Consider the following 23497-nt stretch of genomic DNA (forward strand, 5'->3'; position numbering starts at 1 on the left):
CGAGGAGATGACCCTGGCCCAGCTCTTCCTCCAGTCCGAGGCCGCGTACTGCTGTGTCAGCGAGCTGGGCGAGCTGGGGAAGGTCCAGTTCCGCGACGTGAGTGCCGGCCCTCGCGGGGAGCGCCCGGGGCTGCGCCGGGCCCGGGGACACCCCTCCGGGCCCCGGTGCCTCCGGCTGCGCGGGTGGGTGTTGCTGAGGAACCGTGTCTCTCTCCGCAGCTGAACCCGGACGTGAACGTGTTCCAGAGGAAGTTCGTTAATGAAGTCAGGAGGTGTGAAGAGATGGACCGAAAGCTGAGTACGTGTCCCGCGGGGTCGCTGCGGCTCAGGGTCTGCAGCTTTTGCTACTCATGACAGGCTGAAGCTGCGAGGCAGCGCTCAAACCCCAGGGCTGGAGGAGCAGCCAGGCTCTGTGTGAGCCCATCAGGCTGCCTCCCGGCATCCAGCTCCTGAAAGGTAACCTCAGCCGAGCGGCAGGATCCTGGAGCAGGAGGTGAAAGGGTTCCCAGCTGCTCATCAGGCTCAGTGGAGGTCACGATGACAGCGTGACATTGACTGACAGTGTGACACTGACAGTGTGACACTGACAGTGTGACACTGAAGTATCTCTTTAGTTAACACTAACACTGCTGTCTCTCCAGGGTTTGTGGAGAAGGAGATTAAAAAAGCAAATATTCCTATCATGGACACTGGTGAAAACCCGGAGGTGCCTTTTCCACGTGACATGATTGACTTGGAGGTAATGATGTGTGATAAGACTCAAATAGTATGTGACTGTGGATGAGAACAGGGGGAATTAGCTAATTAGGAAATTAGTGGGAAAGGTGCATTAAGCACAGTCCCAGCTGGCTCTGCTGGATCACACCAGTTCGATTTCGATTCACGAGCATTGTTGTGCTTGTGCCTTTATCCAGATACAGTTAGAAGTGAAGATACTTAACAGGATTTTCACCCGTTTAAATGAGTCAAAATCCGTTGGAATCGCAGGGTTTGTGGTGGGTCTGTGTTAAAGTTTATGAGGGTTTTTAATGATTTGAAGAACAGTGTGTAACTCCAGTCTATAAGAGACTGGCTGGGTGTGAGAAGTGTCAAGGTGCCTGAGGAGAATGTCACGCATCGGGGTGTGTACGGAGCAGGCTGCAGACACGTGTCACTGCGTGCACATCGCGTGGGGATCTGGAGCTCTTTGCCTCCTTTCTTGTTTGAATACTTGACAGCACTTACTTACACAACTGCTTTAACTCCTTTTTCCTTCTCCTTTTCACATCTTGCAGGCAAACTTTGAGAAAATTGAAAATGAGCTTAAAGAAATCAACACAAACCAGGAAGCTCTGAAGAGAAACTTCTTGGAGCTGACAGAATTAAAATTTATACTGCGTAAAACTCAGCAGTTTTTTGATGAGGTCAGAATACCGGGGGCGGGTTAATACTTGGGGAGCTGATTCTTCTCCTACAAATTACCATTTTTATTCTCAAATATATTTTTAGTTGCTGTTTTGGACAGCAGGGTCATTTTTTATGCTTTGTTTAAGAAAGCATCTCCAATTATTTTCCATTTTTCATGCAGTACACGTAGCTACCCATGATTTACCTTTTATGATGTTGGTTTGGGTTTGGGTTTGTTTGGTTTTTTTTTTTTAGTTCAGCAATGGTTTGTCTAAAAATTGTGTAAAATAATTAAGATGTTAGTAGTTTTTAAAGCACATCAACAGACCAAAAATTTGGTGCTACAGTGAGCACTTTCTTCAGCAGGTAAGAGTTTATAGATGAACACTCACGCCTCACTCACACAGAGGAATTACAATCAAGCTTAATTTCTCTTCAGCCTTTGAAATGTCATATGGAAATTACTCATTGGGGTCATAATACAAAGTCCACTCAAGTAGTAGATTATTTATTGATTGATTGATTTGAGCCTTTGATCAAACCCTAAAGTTTTCAGAGGTAAGTTCTGGAGCAAAGCTGCCACTTAAAATCTTTGTTTTTTCAAATACCAGCTAGGCCAGAAACTGGCAACTTTTTCACTGGACCTGAGAATAGTTTCTCTGTTGCAGACATGAAGCCTGCATGGGGAAGACACAATCCTTCACTGCAGATCCTCAGTATCTCAGAGTCCAGGGGGTTTTCTCAGAGAGCTCCCATATGTTTTTTAGGACATGTTTTTGCTGAGTACGTGTCCTGTTTCCTCTGAGCCAAGGATTTGATCAAAGAGTTCTTAACAGCTGCTGTTCTGGCCTTTAGAAAGGCTGTGACCCAGTGGGGCTGCACTCCTGCAAACTTCAGACTGTTTATCTAATGGTTTGGGGTTTGGTTTTTTGGCCCAGGATGCTGCCTGTTTGGGCACTAAGGTTGTTCCTGTGCCAACACAAGTCTTGGTCACTGCTGATAGAGATCCTGCTGCTGGTGTGATCAGTTCAGTGGTCGTGGGGCTGGTTTTGGTACAAAAAACCCTCGTCTTTGAGTGTTGAATGTTCACTGACAAGTGTCTCCTTGGACAAACAGCGTTAACCTGATAATCTGTTACTGAGCTGCCTGTTCTACCTGAGCACTGAGTAAAACTGAGTGCAGTTAGTGCTGTGCTGTGCTCTTCTTTATTAATTACTGTCCTGAGAGCTGCCTACTGCTTTTCTTTCAGTACAGTATGATCATACTAAATTTAAAGATCAAAATCCATTTCCTACTGAAACAATCTGTGTCAGGTCACCCAGAAAAGGGAACTCGTGTCAGACTTAAATGAACTGGCCGTCGAAGTTCATAGGTTCCAGCTGCAGTTTTCTGTACTGATAAAACAAAATACAACAAATAAAATATACTACTCTGTGTCAAAGCAAGCTGAACAGCTGGGGTGAAGGTCAGTAAAACATAAGGATTCAGGATTTAGAACTCTCTGAGTTCACACTGTGAGCAGCAAACAGCTGGGCGTGAGATCCCGCCTAGTCCAGGACTTTGAGCCTTGGCTGCTCGTTGTCCCGAAGCAGTGACCGCTTCATTGCTTCATGCTGTCGTTTGCACAGTGCCTTCAACACTTGAAGACTTTAATAACTTGTAATTAAGATTATGCTATTCATAGTAATAAGTTGCACAAGAAATGGCTTATTCTCCAAAGTCCTGCACACTTGGCGTTTGCTCTGCTCTGGGGAGGGAGGATGGCAAAATCTTTTCATTTGCTCTTTTTCCAGTTCCAGTCAAAGTAGCCATTTCTTGTTTCAACATACCATGTTGATGATTATGCTCCTTTTCTCAGTCTTCTTGTCTTTGCTTATGAAGAACAGTATGAGCTGGAGAGATTTCTCTGAAAGTTTTGCCTAGAGTGTGAGCGTAAAAGAAGACTGGAAAAGTAATGGTTAATGGCATGCAGTCCCCTGTCTCTCCTTCCTCTAACTCTTCTCACCATCTGCTTTTCTCTGTTTGTTTTGCATCTGTCATTCCTGTCTGGGCACTGGGTTAATAAGTTAGATGGTGAAATGAATCCTTTTGAGTTCTCCTGTAAATTGATTTTTGATTTATTTTTTTTTTTAGTGAACTGGAAGGGGCTTGAATTGTGTGGCATTGTCTGTAACGATCCAGGGCCATTACAGAGCAGAACAATAATCAAGAGTAGGGAAAAGGAACCTTTTTTTTCAGGCCTTGAGAGTAAAGGTGCTGATCTGGGTGAAAAATAAGCACTTTAAAAATCTTGAATAATGAAAGGTCTGCATTCTAATTACTGATGTGCAAATACTTGGGTTTTTCCAACCCTGATCAATCTGATGTAGTAAAAAATACTTCACAATAATGACGATACTCTACTCGCTACTGGTGAAAACTCTTATTCAAAGTAAATTTCCCAGGGTCTTGTTCTTCTGCATCGTAGCTGGGTGGCTCTTTAGTTCCACATCGTCTCACAATTACTAATTTCTGTTCATTCTTGTGACACGGCTTTAGTCGTCCTGCCAGGACCAGAGCTGATGCTGCTCTGCTTTTTTATTTTCTAGAAAGGGTGTGATCATCAAATCAAAGTAGTTGAGAGATGGAGTTAAAAAGCATAGAGTTTTGTTAAGCAAGTAATCCTTGGGTAAGAAAGTTCTTGTTGAGTAAAACTGGTCTAATTAAATTTATTCGAAGCTGCTTTGTTCTGATTTCAACCCCTCTAAGCAGAACTCTGTTTTATACAAAGGACGTGGAGCCCAAAAGGATCAGAGCTAATATTAAAATTTGATGAGCATTACTCTCTCAAGTGAGGCAGATCCAGAGTTTTCACAGCTTCTATCCTCCTTTTTTTATGTTTTGTATGCTGAAAACGTGCTGCTCCTCACAAGAACTGTCGCAGAGCGTATCCGGGTTACTGATCTGTACAATACAAGCCTCTTACAACTGTAACTTTCTTGTTGTTTTTCAACACCCTGAAGCCTAGATAGCAAACAATCACTGATCTGTCTGCTCTGTATGTTTTGTTTTGAGGTACCAAACTTTCTTATTTTGGTTGTGTTCTCTAGGAAGCAAAATTTTCGTTTGGTTTTTGATGTTGCAACAAGTTGCCTTAAAGTTGAAAGGATCAGAAATTTCCCATGTTGGCTTTCCAAACTAAATTAAGGGCTCCCTTACTTTTGTAACATCTGTGAGCTAAAGCAAGCGTGTGTACAAGCAGTTGAGCTGCATTTGATGTCAGCCTTGCAAAAACTTTTCTTGTACATGGTAAACACTTTTAATTGATGTGTGAGCAAAATGTTGTAGAGTTTTTCACTAAAATTATGACACGACTATTGCACAAATAAAGCAACTCTGGCTGAGTCATTGAACTTGCTGTATAGTTTTGCAAGGCTGGGCTCTGTGTGTGCATGCATTTTACATGTTCTAGGGTCAAACTCTACCTGAAGTGTATTTTAGCAAGTTCCCTCGATGGCTCTGTGGGGAAGACCTCCTGTGTACCACAGAGGGTAGAATTTGATCCTCCATGCTAAGGAACTGTAATTTTTGTCATTTCATATATAAGCTGCAGAGGTAGAAATAACTGTGACACGGGGTTGAACGAAGTATGAAGGTGGTGCACAAGAGGATGTGATTTGAACATCCTTCCTGACTTGAGTTGCTGACACTTACAAGCTATATTCCCAAGAATTTTAGCCTGCAAATGAGTTGCAATGAAGGGCAGTATAAACCCACATCCTGTTTTAATGCCTGGCTAGTCAAAAAATGAGCAACATTGTCAGACCGCCCTAAGAAATGCTTCTTATGCCTCTGGCAATAATAAATATAGTGAATAAGGATAAATATCTTGACTAATTAATAGATTTAATCAGTAAGCATGTTTTTAAGCTGGAAGTATTGTGTGTGGAGGGAGAACTTTGTAAAGCCAGTAAAGAAAATGACCATCCAGTACTTCCAGGTTTTGTTACTGGGTCTGACCCTGTATCCACACTGATGTGGCAAGTCAAGCTGTGGTCACCTCAGTCCGAAACGAGTGAGGTCTCTGGTTTTGCTGTGCAGTGTGGCAGGAGACTTCCATGTGCAGGATGCACAGGTCTTGCACGCTGCCCTAGGGTCAGTTAAACTGTCTGGGGAGGACTTACCTGAGGGTTGTTCTTCCTGTGCCGTGGAACGAGACTCCCAGGCTGCTTTACACACATCAGGCACCTCTTAGAAACAACTTCTGCATCTTTATTCTTTTCATCTTTTTGCAGAGGATGCACAAGTAGGGCAACAGGGAATCAGCATCTACCTTCATGTTTTTCTCCATTGAAGGTCTAGGGAAAGAAAAAAAAGTAAGGAATGTCACTCTGGTTTGTGCCATTAAAAAGTAGTTCTTGGGAACATCACTTGTATTTAAAACTTGATCAATTTTCTTTTATTATTCTGCCTTTCTTCAGACTTATATATCCCACAGCCCCTTTGTTCTGTTGCAGCAAGTTACAGACCTTTCTTGTATGGAAGCTTTGCTGAGCCATTTCACTTTTCCTCTTGTTTTTCTCCTTCCTTGTGTGATGCTTGCTGTCTTCTCTATCATCTAGTTCCTCTTTCTGCTCTTATGTTCTTTTTTTTCTTTTTATTTTTTTTCTTCCTTCTTTTGTCTCCCCAAACTGTCTCCTGGTTCCTCATTCCCTGCATGCCACTAACTAGTTTCATTAGATATTAATTGATTTGTGAATTCAGGCTGAATTGCATCATCAGCAGATGGCGGATCCAGACCTGTTGGAGGAATCCTCTTCACTCCTGGAACCAAGCGAGATGGGAAGAGGTGCCCCGCTGCGACTCGGGTAATGGCACTTTGTGCTCTCAGCTGTCCTGTGTTAGAGCTGCTGTTACATTCATCCTGCAAATTAGTTGCAATGAAGGGCAGTATAAATCCACATCCTGTTTTAATGCCTGCCTAGTCAAAAAATGAGCAACATTGTCAGACCGCCCTAAGAAATGCTTCTTATATCTCTGGCAATAATAAATATAGTGAGTAAGGGTAAATATCTTGACTAATTAATAGATTTAATCAGTAATTAATAGATTTAATCATTCATCCTACATGCCTGCAATGATTTCAGCCCAGTTGTGAAACTTTCCAGGCTGGCACATGAAGCAGGTGCAGGCTGACCAAAAACCAGCTGTTGGTCTCTGGTTTTTGTCCTGCGTACGTGAACTTCCCAGTTCATGTTTGTGCTTTGCACGTTTCTCTCTGCACAAAAAAAAATGTGTTCCTTTTCCTTGTAAATCTGTTCTGGTTGCTTTTTCAGACTTTCTGAGCTCTCACAGCTCTGTTGAAATTTATCACTGCTGTGGGCACGTAATACTCAGAAAAATCTGTGTAGTTCTATATCCTCTTTGTTAGCTGCTTCCAGGCTGTCTTCGTGTGTGTGAATTCTTTATCTGGACCATAGGGGTTTGAACCAGTGAGCTCTTCTGAAGCACATGCCTAGAACATAGTCAGTGGTAGCTGTGACTGCCATGTAACGTGCCAGGAACCTATTGAAATGAGGACTAGCAGGCATGGAGAGTGTATGTCTGAATGCATTTGTTTCTCCTTTAACCGGTGATTTATTTATAGCGTAGCTTGTGCTGCAGTGCAGTTGTCCTTGTTTTTATCTCTGTGTATTTAGAGCACCTTCCATTTTGCTTAAAGAATGAATTTGAAAACAAGCTTTTTGCAGCTTTCAATCTGATGCTAAACTCCACTTGCCATTGGTGTTTTGGGCGTTAGGCTGTGTGTTCTTTCAGGTGCAGGACTCAGGTCTGTGCTGCCCCTTTGACAGGTTTGTGGCTGGTGTCATCAACCGCGAGCGAATCCCCATGTTTGAGCGCATGCTGTGGCGGGTGTGCCGAGGGAACGTGTTCCTGCGTCAGGCAGAAATTGAAAACCCCCTGGAGGATCCTGTCACGGTAAAAGGAACTAGTGTTTACAGCAGTCCCAGATGGGTACAAGGATTTCCTTATAGATCTAAGCCTTTATTCCTCGATGATCTCCGTGCAGTCGAACGTTTGTGTTGCATCCCTTCACAGTAGCTACTTGCAGCCTCTGCTGCTTCAGTGACAAATGTTTTCCCATTTTATTAAAACAAAGATAGCGAGATGGATGGTGAGTGCTGTTGAAAGGGTAATTTAAACATCCACCTGAGAATTGTTTGCTTTATTACAAATATAAACAGTAAATGTTGTGATTGGGTCTGTTTTTACATTCAATGTCCTCTGCTCAAATCAACAAACAATGCCCAAACTTCAGGAACTCCTGCTGTTAACCAGTAAAAAAAACTTGGTAACTGCACCTTTGTATCTCATGTAGGGTTGACTTGTTCTCTTGTCCCACCAACTGCTGGTAGTTGACCTGTTGAATTATCTGTCTACCAGGAGAGACCTTGTTCTTATTGTGCAACACTTCCTTAAATTGAGGTTACACCTAATGTAATTATTCTCGAAACGTTACGTTAAAATTTCCTAAGTAAGGTAGAACAATAACTTGTCAACAAATGCAGGAAAGGGGACCTGGCTACTGACATGAAAACAGCTGTACAAAGAATGTGCCCTTGGCCTCCCTGGAGAGTCAAGGTTGTTAAACTCCATCTCATTTTCACTCACTCTTTAGCTTTTTGCTTGATTCTGTAGGTGAGCTGACTGCAGTAAGTGCTGATCAATATTTAATTGCATCTCTGTTCTTTTGAAGATCTTCCCAGGTTTTCCTGTTTGTTGTATTACATAGAATAGATAATTTAGGACACTTTGCTTCAGTAAACACAAGCACAGTAGAGGTGTTCTAAACTGAGGCGAAGAACATTGCTTTCCTGGTGAATGTTTCAGTGTTGTTAAGGTACTTTTTTGACTCACTGTGCAGATACGAGCTCTGCATACACAGATTCAGATGAAGGAAAAGTAAGACTGTTGTAATTTGCTATAATGCTAATTTCTGACAATAGCTGAGCTATTACAGTGCACTTTTTCTTCTGTTCTAGGGGGATTATGTACACAAGTCTGTGTTTATCATCTTTTTCCAAGGTGACCAGCTGAAGAATAGAGTCAAGAAGATATGTGAAGGGTATGAAAGTCTTACAGTGGTGCAGCTCTCTCAATTGTGTGAAACACATTGACATTATTTTTCAGCTCCTTATTTGACAATGACTGTAGGAGTATATATTTTGACAGCAAATAAAACATATCACAAGTAGCTGAAACATATTTTTACAGTTAAAGTAGCCACTCCCCAAGTCTGTAGTGCTCAGAGTAGATGACTACTTCACTAGGGAATGCCTGAAGACAAGGGAGTTCAAGAGGTGAACTCTTGGACTGACCTAGTGGCGTGTTAGCAGGCAGTGCTCTCACAGGGGAGACCAACAGTGACTGCTTCCAGCAGCAGCTGCATTGGCATGATAGCAGCACCCGGAACTGGGGTGGCTAATCAGCTTTGTGACAGTGCCTTTGAGACACTGTCAGTCCATGGAACACAGGACTTTCTCCCACTTCCATTTTCTTAAGCACTCAGCTTCTCTTTTGGCCTAGAGCAAGCTTCTGTACCCATTTGATTTAAAGACTGAAACTCTGCTTGGCAGTCTTTGCTGATCAGAAACTTCTCTTAAGACAACTTCTTGCTTTATTTCTGTGTTCAGCCATCTATTTCCCTATTACCTTCTTTCCATCTCTGTTACTAAGGTGGCTTGCATGTCTTTCAGATTCCGTGCCTCCCTCTACCCATGCCCAGAAACGCCACAGGAGCGGAAGGAAATGGCTTCTGGTGTCAATACCAGAATTGATGATCTTCAGATGGTAAAATAACTGGGGTCAATGCCCTTTTTTAATTTAATAATATACTTGAAAACCTCTTTGGATCTTATCAAAACAGGAGAATTTTTGGCCCTATTAGATAGCCATATTTTGAGCTCCAAGTAGCTTGAGACCAGCAGCTCAGCAGTGCAAGAAAGATGTTTGGAGACTGTCTGCTCAGTTGTTTTCTTCGTCAAGGTTTAGCATGGTGGGGTGGTTTGATCTTTCTGGAGGGCTAAACAGTTAATTATGTACATGTAAGTACAGCACTGAGAGAGAGCTGCATGCCAGGGAGCACAGAGGAATATGTGTGTGTAAGGAGATACCACGCTTTCCAACTCTGAAAGCATGCTTGTGTAATTGCCTGCTTGAAAGCACTGAAACTTATTTCCAAGTTGAGATAACAATGCTAACTTTAACTTAGCTGTTCTTTTTTCTGCCTGTCTTCATATTTTCACGTTGTGCTGTCTTGAAGAGCTTCTGCTTTACAACTAATCTCTTGTGCAGCAGCCCAAGTGTTGGTAAAAAGTAACCAGCACGCAAATGTACTGGGTGTCAGCTCCAAAATATTCAATGTTTACTTCAGGAAAGAAAGGCAGTATATTATAATGCATGGAAATTTAAAGGATTTGAGACAAAAAATAAGAAAAGATTCAGAAACTAAAAGGAAAAACAGTTGAACTTGGACTGCTTATTTGATACAGAAACTATCTCAAGCTGGGAGTTGTGTAGTGTAGCTGTTTAGCAATTTTCAAGTAGACAAGAAGTCAGAAGCAATGTAACTAGTAGAATTCAAAGCTGCCTGTGCCCTGTGTCCTCACTTTCCCTTGAGTCTAAGACTTTCCATTCTGACTTGGCAGAGTTAGATATGTTCCAGTTGGAAAACACCCTCAGTAGAAAACACTTTCTCCTTTTCCCTTCAGTGAAAAAGTCTTCCATTGTAATCTTTGTGTATTTTCTTAGGGCAATGTACACCTCACTTGTAGAACTCTTCTCTGCTCTTTTAACCTGGGTGGAGGGAAAAATGTTCTCTGTGATCTATGAACAGTACATTGTTTGAAATATCCACTGACCTTGGAGTTGGAGGAGAAAGTAGACAAAAAGAATCCCTGGAAAGAAGCCTTAAAACCTTTTAGCAGAACTAATTAATGTGGAGACTAAAGCATATATTGCAGGCATGGGCTGGGGGAGAGGGTTGATCCATCCATCCATCCTCTGGTGGGTAAGAGTTGTCTTGTTGGTCAGCCTGACATCACTCTGCACTTCTCTATGCTTTGAGTTTTGGTCAATGATTTTGCCTCATCTTTATCCTACTTCTTTCTCTGTGAAAGGTGCTGAACCAAACGGAGGATCATCGCCAAAGGGTTTTGCAGGCAGCTGCTAAAAATATCCGTGTCTGGTTCATCAAAGTGCGCAAGATGAAGGCCATCTACCATACCCTGAACCTGTGCAATATCGATGTGACGCAGAAGTGCTTGATTGCTGAAGTCTGGTGTCCTGTTGCTGACCTCGATTCTATCCAGTTTGCTCTCAGGAGAGGCACTGTGAGTAACTGCTGTACTGCTCCTGGCAGCTGCTGTTCAAGCAGACTGGCAGCTGTGGCAAACACAAAGTGGATTCATTGATTTTTCCAAACTGAGAGTCTCTGCAAAGCATCCCTTCGGGCTGTTCAAATGAGACATGCAGGAATCATGGCTTATCTGTTGTGTAAAGCTTTAAGTTCAGGAAAATGCTGTGATGGTAAGGCTTTTTCCTGTGTTTGAGTCCTTTGGTGTATTTAGTTAACCTGACTGTACTTTGTAGTCCTGCTGTTTGGATGGAGAGTGGAACTTATTCAAAGGAACTATACAGGACATTAGCAAGCTCACCCTCTGCTCAGATAGACAGAGGATAGAATTGAGTGTCTTAAAGTCGTTTCATTTGTTGGTTTAAAAAAAACAAACAAACAAACTCTTGGCTGTCTTTATCAGACAATGTTCATCCTTACTCAAAGTGCTTCTCCTCCTGCTATACAAATTGGAGAGCAGTGGAAACTTGGCAGCCTTCCTCAGCTGCTCAAGTACATTTCTCATTGTACAAGCACACTACAAAAACACAAGCTTCTAGTTTTCCAAATGCTAATGAGAAAATAGTGTTGTGCTCTGTCCTCCAGTGCTCTAAGGGTGGGTTTTCTAATCTTCCTGTTATTTTTTTCAACAGGAGCACAGCGGGTCCACTGTCCCATCGATTTTAAACAGGATGCAAACCAATCAGACCCCTCCAACATACAACAAAACTAACAAGTTTACTTCTGGCTTTCAAAACATTGTTGATGCTTATGGCATCGGAACCTATCGGGAAATAAATCCAGGTAAATTCATACTTGTAAAAGTCTAAGACATCTGCCTCAATTTTTTTTTAGTCATGGTGTTTGTATTGTCTGTCCTGTGTGAAAATTTCTAATGGAGCACCTGACACCTTTCAGAAGCAGAGGAGAAGCTTGGGAATTACAGTGCTAAATTGTACTGTGGTAAACCTGGCCTTGCTCAAATAGGGTGCACTAGGAGTGTCATCTGTTCTCTTACAGCACCATATACCATCATTACCTTCCCCTTTCTGTTTGCTGTGATGTTTGGAGATTTTGGCCATGGAATCCTGATGACTCTGATTGCCGTCTGGATGGTGCTTAGGGAAAGTCGAATTCTCTCACAGAAGAGTGACAATGAGGTAAAGTGGCCGGTCATTCTGAGCTTTGCATTTAAAACAAAGAGTTGCAGCTTGGTTTACTCACATCTTTACCCATTGAGTTGAGAGTGCCCATTTCTCCTTACAATTGAAATTTGTGAAACACCCAGACAGAGTGAGAAGCAGCATAATTTCATAGTTAGTAGTGAGTTCCTTTTTATTCTAACGTCTGGTTTTTTTCTGTTTTGTTTTGTTTTTTAAATACTAGATGTTCAACATGGTTTTTAGTGGACGATACATCATTCTGCTGATGGGGCTGTTCTCCACTTACACAGGCCTCATCTACAACGACTGCTTCTCCAAGTCTCTTAATATGTTTGGTTCATCATGGAGTGTCCGGCCCATGTTCTCGAAAGGCAATTGGTCGTGAGTAAATAGTTGGTAACTAGATAAAGAGTGACAGTCATGAGCAGGTGACTTATGTTTCCCCATTGTTCTCCCAACTCACGAAAACAAAAACTTCTGAATTCAGGCTCAAGTAGAATTGGAAGAGGGGTGTAAATGTGATATCTATTAAGTTTCAAACCAGCTCCTTTTTTTTTTTCCCCCCAGAAATCTTGTAAAGATGCAGTTTAGCACCTTTCTCCTCATAGACACAGCAAGATTCCTGTCCCCCACATCTTTTTTCCTTGAAACAGGTTTATTATTCATTTGGAAAGTCTCTAGGACCATGCAGGAACCTTAAAGCTCTCTCAATTTGAGATATTCCTTGCTCTCACAAGGGAAGAATGTTGTTAGTTTTTACAGGAAGAGGACAGTATTGCTTCTGTTAATGTTTATGTGATCTGCTTATACTCAGAGATGCCTTGCTTGAGAGTACTCCCCTGCTTCAGCTGAACCCTGCTATCCCAGGGGTGTTTGGTGGACCCTACCCCTTTGGCATTGACCCGGTAAGAGCTTTTCCTTTGTATCTGCCTACATGGATAACACTGCTCCTAACACTGCTTAGGATATGGGATACAAAAATTGCATGTGTTCCAGAAAATCAGACCTGTGTGTAATTGTTGGTTTAAATGGATAATCCTATTTTTTTCTGTCAAAGATACAGCTCCCTTTTCCTGCAACTTTTGCCTGCCATAAAAATAAGCCAGGTTTGATTCCTGCTCTGATGGTTGGATCAGTTGCTGTAAGACAGTGTTCCCAGCAGAAAAGGTTGCCTGCTCATTTCCCCAAAAGATATCTGTGTGACAAACACATCTTTAAAAAAAAATGCTCTTACAGCCAATACTTCCTGGATGGTTAATACTGTTTAGCTTAAAGTGAACATTTTCCTTCTCCTCTGTTTTTCTTTTACTCGGTGTTCGGCTGACTCTGTTGTTTTTCACAGATTTGGAATATTGCCAGCAATAAACTGGCCTTCCTCAATTCATTTAAGATGAAAATGTCTGTGATTCTTGGCATTATTCACATGCTCTTTGGTGTCGCGTTGAGTCTTCTCAACCACATGTAAGTGCTTTGCTCTGTTTTTCTCATGGTGAGGCGGGGGGGGGGAACTTCTTTGGGTGTGATGTGTGTGTTAGTTTAAGATGTAGGAGCCTGTCAAGACTTTAACTTCCGATGGAAGGGCACAATACGGTTGTTTCTGTCTGTGTGTGCAGAACTATGAGTGTCAGGTAGTTATTGTGTTCCAGTCCCAGCTATTGCTGAAATGCTGAGCCCCTGCAGTTCTGTTCTGAAGATGCTCTTTATGTTCTCATTAAAAATTTCTGCACTACCTATGCCTAATGCTAACCAAATGTAATGTCAATCTCTCTCTCTTTTTCTGTAGCTATTTTAAGAAGCCACTGAACATATACCTTGGATTTATTCCAGAAATGATTTTCATGTCATCACTCTTTGGATACCTCGTTATTCTCATTTTCTACAAGTGGACAGCCTATGATGCTCACACGTCGAAGGATGCACCCAGCCTCTTAATACATTTTATCAACATGTTTCTTTTCTCCTATGGTGATACCAGTAATAAGATGCTTTATAAAGGGCAGGTGCGTGCTTTTGCTAGAATAGATCAGAGATCCTTCATGGTATTAGAGTCTTTCATTGACCTTATAATAATTGTGAAATCAAATGTGAAACTATTTTTCTCTGTGATAGAGGAAATATGGCATCACTTCCAAAGCCTGACACTATGTAATGTTGAAGAAGGAAGGAATAATCCCTATACCAAGAATTTATATCAGTCTGAACATAAGTCAACTGTGGCTCCAGAACATTTGGGTTCAGACTAGTAGTGGAAAGAGATTAGGAATGTTGTCCTGCATCTGCAGTGTGGTGTCTCTAAGCTTAGCTAAGACACTATTGCCATTTCATCCCAGTGCTACAAGACATCTACCAAATTGTCATTCCCTACAGAATCTTATGGGTTTTCCCTTAATCTAAACATGCTGTACAGTCAGATGGGGCAGCTGCAAAGAGGCATTAAGCACAGCACATCTTGTTCCAGGAAGAGAGAGAGATAGTGAAGGGTCCACATACTCTGGGAATTCAGTCATTCAGTGTTGCACAGGACCTCTTGCCAGGTTTTGTGTGTGTGTTTGAGCACAGGCTGCCAACAAATCATCTGAGACTTGTTTCTTTTACAGAAAGGGCTCCAGTGTTTCCTTGTGGTGGTGGCGTTACTGTGTGTGCCGTGGATGCTGGTAGCTAAACCCCTGGTCCTCCGCCATCAGTATTTGAGGAGAAAGCACTTGGTGGGTGACTGCTTCTTCTATTTTCAATATGGAAACTAATTGTGGTTGAAAAGCTCTGTTCTCTGTCTTGATCTTGGATGCGTAGGTTCACGCTGCATTGTGACCTGTAAAATGTTTTTGCGTGTTCCTAGGCATAAAGGCAGGTTGGTTTTACTGGAGACAAAGCATTGCTTGCCTGCTTCTCAGATCTGGATCCAGCATAAAGTCTGCTTTTAAAAACCCTTTATATTGGTAATGATGAAAACCAATGTATCTAGCTTGGGCTTTGTCAGCTGCTTTAGGAACAGTGTCTTACCAGTTGCTGGATGCAGTTCTGTGCCTTCGCTAGGCTGACAGTGTAAAAGCAGAGATGTAAGCTCCATGGGCTGGCAGTCTGATCAGCTGTCTTTGTTAAAGCAGTTTGGGTGATTAAAAATAACAGTGAAAAGAAAAGAAAAGAAAAGAAAAGAAAAGAAAAGAAAAGAAAAGAAAAGAAAAGAAAAGAAAAGAAAAGAAAAGAAAAGAAAAGAAAAGAAAAGAAAAGAAAAGAAAAGAAAAGAAAAGAAAAAAGAGAGAAATAGACTTACACAGTCATTTTGTGAGAGGTTGTCCTCTGGGGTGCTCTTTAGGTTTCCAACTGTACTGTAAAGATTCATTATATGAAATGCAGGAACCTGGCACACGTGCACTGAGGATGCTTGAAAATTCTCCCTGCATGTATGGCAGACAGCTTGTAGGATGTTAAGTGAGTCAAAGATCAGTTCAGTTAAAGACACTCCCTCTCCCTTCTCTGACCATCTTTCATCCTCCCATGTCCCCTCCATTCGTCTCCCTCTCTCTTTTTGTTTTCTTCCTCCTCCCTTTCTTTTCTTCCATTCACTATCAGGAAGGGCAACCCGTGGAGGCCCAAGTCAGCACAGTCCCGAACGAGCAGGCACTAGAGGCAGCAGCGGCTGCAACAGTGAGTGGATTTAAAAGTCACCTGATGGATTTAAAGATGGGAGCTGGCTTTCTATCTAATGATCAAGAGAGCATGGAATGTATCTGAATTTCATAAGGGAATGACAACTGCACCTTTAGGGTGAAAAACACTTTCTCTTGGAAAGAGCAGAGTTCAGCAAAATTGATACATTCTGGAAGAACTACCAGGCTGAAGGAGAATAGTTTTGTGTGCACAGAATGCAGAGACACTTCTTTGCAGGAGTGCTGCTGAAATCAAAACCTGCAGAGCAGCACAAGAATGCCTTGCTACCACATCCCCCCAGGTTAAGTTCCCCTTTTTTCCTTTTCTTGCATATTTGATTAAGATAAATTAGGATTCTTCTCAAGTGAAGCATTTCTGTTTGCATTATGTGTTCCCAAACATCATGTTTATGTGACGGCCTCCCAACAACTTCAGTAATTACTGGATTTTTGACACGTGTGCCCTTGTAGACAGTTTAGACTTTAAACTATTATAAAATGGTTGTGCACAAATAAGCATCTCTAGTAGTGGGGTTTTTTCTACTTATTTGTGTCTAAACCCATAGACAGCCCTTTACTGCTAAAGCTTTTCTGGCACAGTGAGGATTGCAGCAGCTCCCAGAACTTTGTCCCTTCCCCAGTACTACATATTTCAGTTTGCTTTTAGTTGAGAATGTTGCCTAACTAGGAAACTTAAATCTCACAAACTGTATGAAACACACTGTGCACTCCACATGTCAAAGGCACTTTTTGTTGGCCAGTGTTTCTATCATGACATTTTAAATAGCCTCACAGAAATGTCAGAAATTAAAATGGATCTTTTGTGCATAATCCATCCAGCATGTTAAGTGCATCTCGATACAAGAAGCTGTGAGGGAAGGTCTTTGTATGAGGTGTGGTTAGAAGTACAGAGTAAACGATTAGAGCTTTTGGAGCTGTGTTTAGATTCCATAGTTTACAGAGAATGGACACAAGCAGAGTGTGAGGGAGAAGCTGAATGCAGGGCTTTTCATTCCATGTGTGGCAGTTCAGTTTGCTTCTCTAGGTGGGTCAGACTCATAGGTCTCAATTTATAGTCCCTCAGATCAGTCATGAGCATTTTCTGTCTCTGGAGCATTTGGAGGGAAATTAAAATCCTGCTGCAGAGTGCTCAGAGCTGCTTCCTGAGCAGAAATTCAGACAGTGATGTGCAAGTTACACCTTCATTGCCCAGTATGTATTTACAATGTGTAGAAGTTCTGCTTGAGGGCACTGTCAGGTGGTCAGCAGGGTTGTGCATCCTTTCTTAGTAGTAGGACAGTAGGAGGAGGAAGCCTGCTGTAAATCAGATGTTAACTGTGCAATGATTCCACTTGTCAAGTGAGAGGAACTCCTGACTGTCAAAGTTTCAGCTCATTTTGTAGATGATCCTTTTCTGTTTGGAGTGCAGAGGAGTCACGGCCGGGGGTCAGATGTTGAATGTCAGAACAAATGTCTATAAAAGGGACTTGTTTGCACAACGTAGAATTTCCAAGTAAGGGAAAGTCTGATTTCCCATGTGTGGTGTTCCTGTGCCTGGCGCTGGTGGGGAGCAAGTGTGTGTACGTGTATTTGTGTCGCTCCATTCTGCTTTGAGGTGCCACTATGTGACTTGTTCTGTTTACAACAGCAGTGGTGTTTGAGTGCTTGTCCAACAGCTGATGGGCGAGGCATGGTCTGTCGCACGTCAGTGCCAGCAAATGTCCTCCTGAGAGATGTGCCTTTCATTTTACCTAGGGGTGCAATTACTTGTAGAAATGTATCAACTGTTCATCCAGACAGGCTTTTTTCCCCAGCCCTAGCAGGAATCAACATCTTTCCCATCCAAGCTGGGAAATAGAATTGTACAACTGGCTTAACCTGGGCCTTAATACTTAATATTTTGTTTTCTTCTGTGAGCTGCTGCTGCACGTGGAGTCGTAAGAACCTGTGCTCCTGCAATAAGACACAAACAACACTTTGCTCTTTCTTTTTCTGCACGTTTTAGGGAACGCACAACTTTGGTGGGATCCGGGTGGGCAATGGACCGACTGAGGAGGATGCTGAGATCATTCAGCACGACCAGCTATCTACCCACTCCGAGGAGGCGGAAGAGGTGAGCACCTGACTGTCCATGCTCTCAGGACAACGCGTTTGGTAGCAGAACATGCCAGTGTTTTGACTGTGTTTCCTGAATTTCTAAGCTGTTTAAAACTAAAGAGCAATATTTTCAGTGAAGTGTTTTCGTAGCAGTTTTCATGCAGACCATCTCTTGGTCATTCCCAGGACTCTAGAAAAAGCAGTGTAATTTGCATACAAAGGGAAATGTGGCTCTGTTTGAAAAGAACCATCATCTTACGGGCTGTGCAGTGAGAACTGCCCAGTACCCCATGGCACAGACAGCTCACGCTCTGCCTGAAGTGGATTTGTGCTCCCTGCTTCTCCAGTATCAGCCAAAAACCAGGGGCTGTCTTTCTGCAGCAGTGAAGTCTTGCTTATCTAGTCATTTTGACTGTTGGGGGTAATATCAATTGCTTTGCCTTGCCTTACCACTGGTAGAGAAGAAAAAGGAGTTGATCTCATGTAGTTTGGGGGTATTCTGATGCCTCTTAGCAATTCTCCAGCAGTATCTTGCCTGTGTAGTGCGTGTGACGTGTTAATTCTTTACTGTGTCATGTTTAGAAGGGAATTATTGAATGTGTTCATGATTAATGTTGTGATTGAGACACTGCACTAAATGTAAACTTATGTTTTCAAGCCTACAGAGGATGAGGTGGTAAGACTACAGCCAGCTTTGCGTTCATGTATATCTGGGCCATTTCCCATTGGTGTAAAACACACGCTGAATTAATCACATTACATCACAACATCTTGTTATCCGAAAGATCTAGCTATTTACACATTACAGGCCATTTTTAATTCTTCATACATACAAGCCCATTAATGGACCTTTAATTATTTCATCTCTACAGCTTGTTTGTCTTACCCCCTGTCTGTAGATCTTTCTTAGTTTACCTGGAAAGCTGGAAGTCTGAAACTGAAAAGTTTTTGCTTTTAAACTTCTGAAGAAGTTGTCTTATTTGCTTTTTGTTGTGTCTTTGGTAATTCTGCACTGCAACAAACTGTTTAAAGATATTTTTTCCATGCTTAGAGCATTAATCACTTGATATATTTAAAACATGATGTTCACTTAACTTAAATATGAGCAGTTTCTGAAGCATGGATTAAATCCAAAATGTAGGGAATGCTCTCCCAAGTTGCAAAATAAGCAACTGTCCTACATGGCACACTTCCTTATAAGTTCTTATTTTATTATTTCAAAAAAATTACCAAGACACAGAGACTTTGCCAATGAATGGTGCACAGATGTGACTTTTCCAAGATTGCTTTGTGCATTATTTTTGCTTTCAAAAAGGGCAAGTTTGCATCTTGCAAAATGTTCTTGTTGATCCTGTAGCAAAGGTACATACACAGTATTGACTTGGAATACTGTCTCCTTTTTCATAGCAGTACATGCAGTTTACCAGTGAATTCGTATGAATACCATGTTGTTGCTGAACAGTCTTTTCCTGGCAAAGCCCGTGGCTGAATTTGAAATTTCCTACTTTCATACAACAGAATGTGGAAATAGTAATATTCAAGCTGCAGCCGTGAACTGTGGTTCTACCAAACCTAGCCAGACAAGAGAACTCATTTGTCATTCCTAAAACTGACATGCTAAACCAGGAGAAGACAGTATCAGTGTCTAAGTTCAAACACAACGTCCTTGGCCATAGCAGCAGGTCCTGTGCTCGTGCTCCCCAGTCAGCCAGCCCTCGCGGCTCGCAGCTCTCTCCATGCTCTGTGTTCTCTCTGCAGTTTGACTTTGGCGACACTGTGGTGTACCAGGCGATCCACACCATTGAATATTGCCTGGGCTGCATTTCAAACACTGCATCCTACTTGAGGCTCTGGGCTCTCAGCTTGGCCCATGCACGTGAGTATTCCCTGTGGAGTGGAGGTCTGGATCCGTGTGTCTGATCGCCCTGGGCAGGCAGTAGGTGAAAGGCAGGACTGCAAGTAGCCTCCCCGGAGCTCCACTGTCTAGCGTGGCTGGAGAGGGACAGAGCTGTGTGTGCATTAGCTGGGACTAATTAAGTCTAAACACCAGTGTCTGCTTGCACAGCGCTCTGCTAAAAGCTGTCTGGATCTAGAAGGGAGGGATGGAGTTGAAAACACTGAATAAAGCAAAGAGCTGCTGAGCAAGGACTCTGCCCTGCGCTGTGCGACAGTTGGAGGCGATGTCCTGACGTACTTGGCTGCAAAAGCTGTTGTCCCTCATAAGTTTCCCAGCTCATTGTAGTGGAAGTCTGCTTGACTTTAGTTTTTGCTTTATAAGTAAACTGTAACAACCTTCCATTCTTGGTGAATGTTCTGAAATGAGCCCTCTTCTCCCCTTTCTCCTGGCAGAGCTCTCAGAGGTGCTCTGGACCATGGTGATCCACATTGGCCTCAGCGTGAGGAGTCTGGGTGGAGGCTTTGGACTCTTCTTTGTGTTTGCTGCTTTTGCTACCCTGACAGTCGCGATTCTCCTGGTGATGGAGGGGCTGTCTGCATTTCTCCACGCTCTTCGCTTGCACTGGTGAGTTACTGGAACTTGCAGAAACTTCAAAGCTCTTCATAGCAAGAAAATTGGACTATGCAGAAATGCCATCTTCTAGAAAATTGTATTGACCCTTACACAGAAAAGCTAAGGCCATAAAATTGGGGCAGAGGATAATACTGAGCCAAGGTCAGCAGTGTTCAGGAGCATTGGAGTACCACAAGTCTACCTCAACATCTAAATGTCCTACAGCAGATGTGCTCTGACAGCAGAAAATCTTTAAAAGGGTCAGAGATTTCAGTCTTGTTTCTAGCGATACACCATCCTCTCCTGATTGTATGCATAAAGGTTATTTAGCAATTGTGGAGAGTAACTGATCTCTGCTTAAAAATAAGTTAGACTAAAACTTTATGAACAGTGGGATGGGAAGGGTGCACTAGGTAGATGAGCGTGCTTGAGGTTTTCAGTGGGAGTTTTTTGTTCTGTCCTTTGGTCTGTTGCCTGCAATGTTTGTTTTCCTGAGTGTGCAATACCTACTGACTGCAACTTCCTTCACGTGGTCTCACTTGTCTTTGCAAGACCTTGTGTTGAACAGGGGCAGCTCTGCCTGCCTCCCCTTTGGAGTGCTGGGGAAGAATAGGAGCCGTTTCCTGCTGGTCTTGCATAGTAGCTGATGCTTTTGTAGCCCCTTTCCTGTGATTCTTCAGTTCCTGTCTATGCAGCCAGCCAGTAAACAAGAAGGAATTCCTGACTAGTGCTCATCGCTTTCTCTGCACCCAAGTATGGGAAGTGTTCAAGAGCTTTCCCTAGTCCGTAGTTAAGAGCACTCACTGTTCCACTTCAGATTCTCTGGTTAGTGCTCTGTGGGATCAAAGGAGCAACGTGGGAAGGTTCTTTTCAGCCCAAAGTGCAGCAGAGTATGTCTGTCCCTCTCCTCTGGACAGTTCTGGTTGCTGCCATTTCTTAAGGTGGTTTCTTTCCTGGTAGGTCAGGAGAAGAAACTGAAGTCCTGTGAAGTTCACAAGGAATATTCTGTCCAGCTTAAATGGGAGGAAAAGGTTGTCAGGGCTTTGTAAAGGTAGTTTAGTGCTGTAAGTGAAAAAGGAAGCCAGTGCCTGTATTTAAAAAAAAAAAAAAATAAAAAGGGGAAAGAAAATCAGCTTTTTTTGGACTTTTTCTCTGCTTCTGGGGAGGAAAGCTTTGTCCTTTTGCCCTCTCTGTTGGCAGCCTGTGGGGTGCAGACTGGAGTGTCCCAGAGTGCCTGGGTCTTTGTAGCTCAAGCAGGTCGAGCTTCACCCCGGCAGTCAGAGGTGTAGCCATCTTGTGCCGAGGGAGCCCGCGGAGGGGCTGCTGCTGAAAATGGCTGCTGGATGGTGCTTCTGTTTTTCCTGGCATCCAGCCTAGAAATCTTCATACCAGTCACTTGAGATCTTCTTGCTGACTGGCTGGTGTTTCCTCATCCCCATCCTGCTGTCACTGTACTACCCCATTGCATCAGTGTGAGAGAAGGAGCTCTGCAGACCCCGCCTGGCATTGCTGCTGGCAGCCCAAGGAGAGCAGAGAGCAACCAGAGCTCTGACTCCGTGTGGGGTGTTCCTGATCTGCTGTTGCTTGTGAATTAGTGGATTTTCCAAGCCTTGCTTCTCTGGGCTGCAGTGCTGTGTGGCACATTCCTGATCAATAGCAGATGAACAGTTCTGAACAGCTTTTCTTCTTGGCAGGCTCTGTGTTTCCTTTTTTACCCAAAGGGATGGGCTAAGATAAGAAAGCATGTTTTTCTGGAGGTACCTGTCTTGTGTTAATAACCACAAGCTGCACTTAGGGACACCACTGGCAAAGCACCTGGAACAAGTGTGAACAGTGGCTGCAGTTCAGCCCAGAGGCAGCTTTTCACATTGCCAGGCTGTCACTAAAGGGTGATTAAAAAATTGTCTCAAAATATGTCAAGGGAGGATGAATGTCAGGGAAATGAGAAGCAAATGGAGAAAGCCAGCTGAGCAGTAGCAGTAAGCACATGGACCAGGGCAGGGCACTTGCTGGGGTGCTGCAGAACCAAAGCTCTTAACGAAGCCATGTTTTCCCTAAACATATGTTTCAAAGTTTTAATACTTTAATATACCTTCTCCAAGAGAAAATCTGATCAACCCTAGGGCCTGAAAAGCAAATTTAAGGCAATTATTCCAGACCACAAGTAATCTGCTGAGATTAGTTGGGGTTTGTTGGATTTTTGTTATCACAGTGGAATGGAAGGCACCTGCAGTTGTTGGAAAGAACATACTGTTAACATTCCTTTTTTGCTTCTGAATGCGAAATCAGGATGTTTCCAATGGTAGGTGTTCCCTTTTTAGAAGGAGGGGAGGGGGGGGGTCAAATACAGCTGCCCTGGGAGGAGAGATCGGATTTTCTAGCTGTGGGAGAAGTGTCACCTATCAGGAATTCTGAAGGTGTGGGTGGTTCAGCCTTCCTGGAGAGGAGGAGGAATTCAGTGGTGGGGAAAAAAAATCACAGATTGTTCCATGTGCTCTGCCTATCAGCCCCAACCCAATGAGGAAGATTTGTTTTGTGCTTTTTCAGAAAGTTTGCATTCTTTCAGCAGGCTGGGTTTTTCTGGGGCGTTCCGGGTGGAGGAAGCACTCTGAGTGCTGCCAAGATTGCAGGCGTGTGGATGGGAGGTCAGCTGGAGCTCGGTAGCTGTCTAAGCTCATACCCCACATTGTGCTGTTAACTCAGAACATCACTGTTGTGAAATATTTTACCTTCCTATTTGCTTTTCAGTAATGTAGTTTGACATGCATGTTTAGGTTCAAGTAACTTACCTTTTTTTTTAAGCTAGTCAGCTCTGCTAATGTCAGCAAACACAGACTTTAGCTGAAGGCAAGGAGCTCGCACAATGTCTGTTTTGTTTTGAAAGGCAAACTTGGAGAGTGCTGTGGGTCTGCACAAGGGACACCAAAATAGATTTCAAACACAACAAATGTGGTCAGTGTCAAACAACCGGGCGGAGTAAATAAAAAGCCGCGGTTATGCGGCGCTTTGTGGACGGCTGTTCTCGCTGTCAGCTGAGAAGGGACAGGCAGACCCTCCTCTGTCCGGGCAGAGCTCCTGGCCCGTGGCCACCCGAGGGGGAGTGCTGCTTTCCAAGAGGCGTGGGTGTGCTGGAGCTGCATCCAGCGAGGGGCAGGGGAGTGGTGAACCCAGCTCCCCGCCCGCTTGCCAGAATTTGGTTTTTCTTTGTAAAGGTCATGAGCCAGAGCGTGTCTGCTGCACCCGTAAGAGCACAGTACTGCTCTAAAAGGCAGTCTCCTGAAAGCACAGGACAGAGTGATCCCCAGAGCCATGCACAGAGCTG

At 43.2% G+C, this 23497-nt stretch overlaps 1 protein-coding gene across 1 annotated transcript in view; it reads left to right on the forward strand.

Annotated features, from left to right (window-relative positions):
• Positions 1 to 6: 6 nt before the first annotated feature.
• ATP6V0A1 (ATPase H+ transporting V0 subunit a1) overlaps positions 7 to 23497 on the forward strand; it is a 25495-nt gene continuing 2004 nt past the window's right edge. The window contains exons 1-20 of the mRNA XM_010164440.1: positions 7 to 97; positions 220 to 298; positions 642 to 739; positions 1275 to 1403; positions 6151 to 6233; positions 7218 to 7344; positions 8409 to 8491; positions 9123 to 9216; positions 10545 to 10757; positions 11413 to 11563; positions 11780 to 11919; positions 12146 to 12303; positions 12737 to 12827; positions 13265 to 13383; positions 13706 to 13922; positions 14520 to 14627; positions 17575 to 17682; positions 18325 to 18342; positions 19425 to 19542; positions 20016 to 20187. Of these exons, the coding sequence (XP_010162742.1) occupies positions 8 to 97; positions 220 to 298; positions 642 to 739; positions 1275 to 1403; positions 6151 to 6233; positions 7218 to 7344; positions 8409 to 8491; positions 9123 to 9216; positions 10545 to 10757; positions 11413 to 11563; positions 11780 to 11919; positions 12146 to 12303; positions 12737 to 12827; positions 13265 to 13383; positions 13706 to 13922; positions 14520 to 14627; positions 17575 to 17682; positions 18325 to 18342; positions 19425 to 19542; positions 20016 to 20187 (2396 nt within the window). The 5' untranslated portion in view covers position 7. The remainder of the gene's footprint in view (positions 98 to 219; positions 299 to 641; positions 740 to 1274; positions 1404 to 6150; positions 6234 to 7217; positions 7345 to 8408; positions 8492 to 9122; positions 9217 to 10544; positions 10758 to 11412; positions 11564 to 11779; positions 11920 to 12145; positions 12304 to 12736; positions 12828 to 13264; positions 13384 to 13705; positions 13923 to 14519; positions 14628 to 17574; positions 17683 to 18324; positions 18343 to 19424; positions 19543 to 20015; positions 20188 to 23497) is intronic.

Source organism: Antrostomus carolinensis, unplaced genomic scaffold (genome assembly GCF_000700745.2).
Source record: "Antrostomus carolinensis isolate BGI_N321 unplaced genomic scaffold, ASM70074v2 scaffold27633, whole genome shotgun sequence".
In the NCBI taxonomy this organism is placed as follows: domain Eukaryota; kingdom Metazoa; phylum Chordata; class Aves; order Caprimulgiformes; family Caprimulgidae; genus Antrostomus; species Antrostomus carolinensis.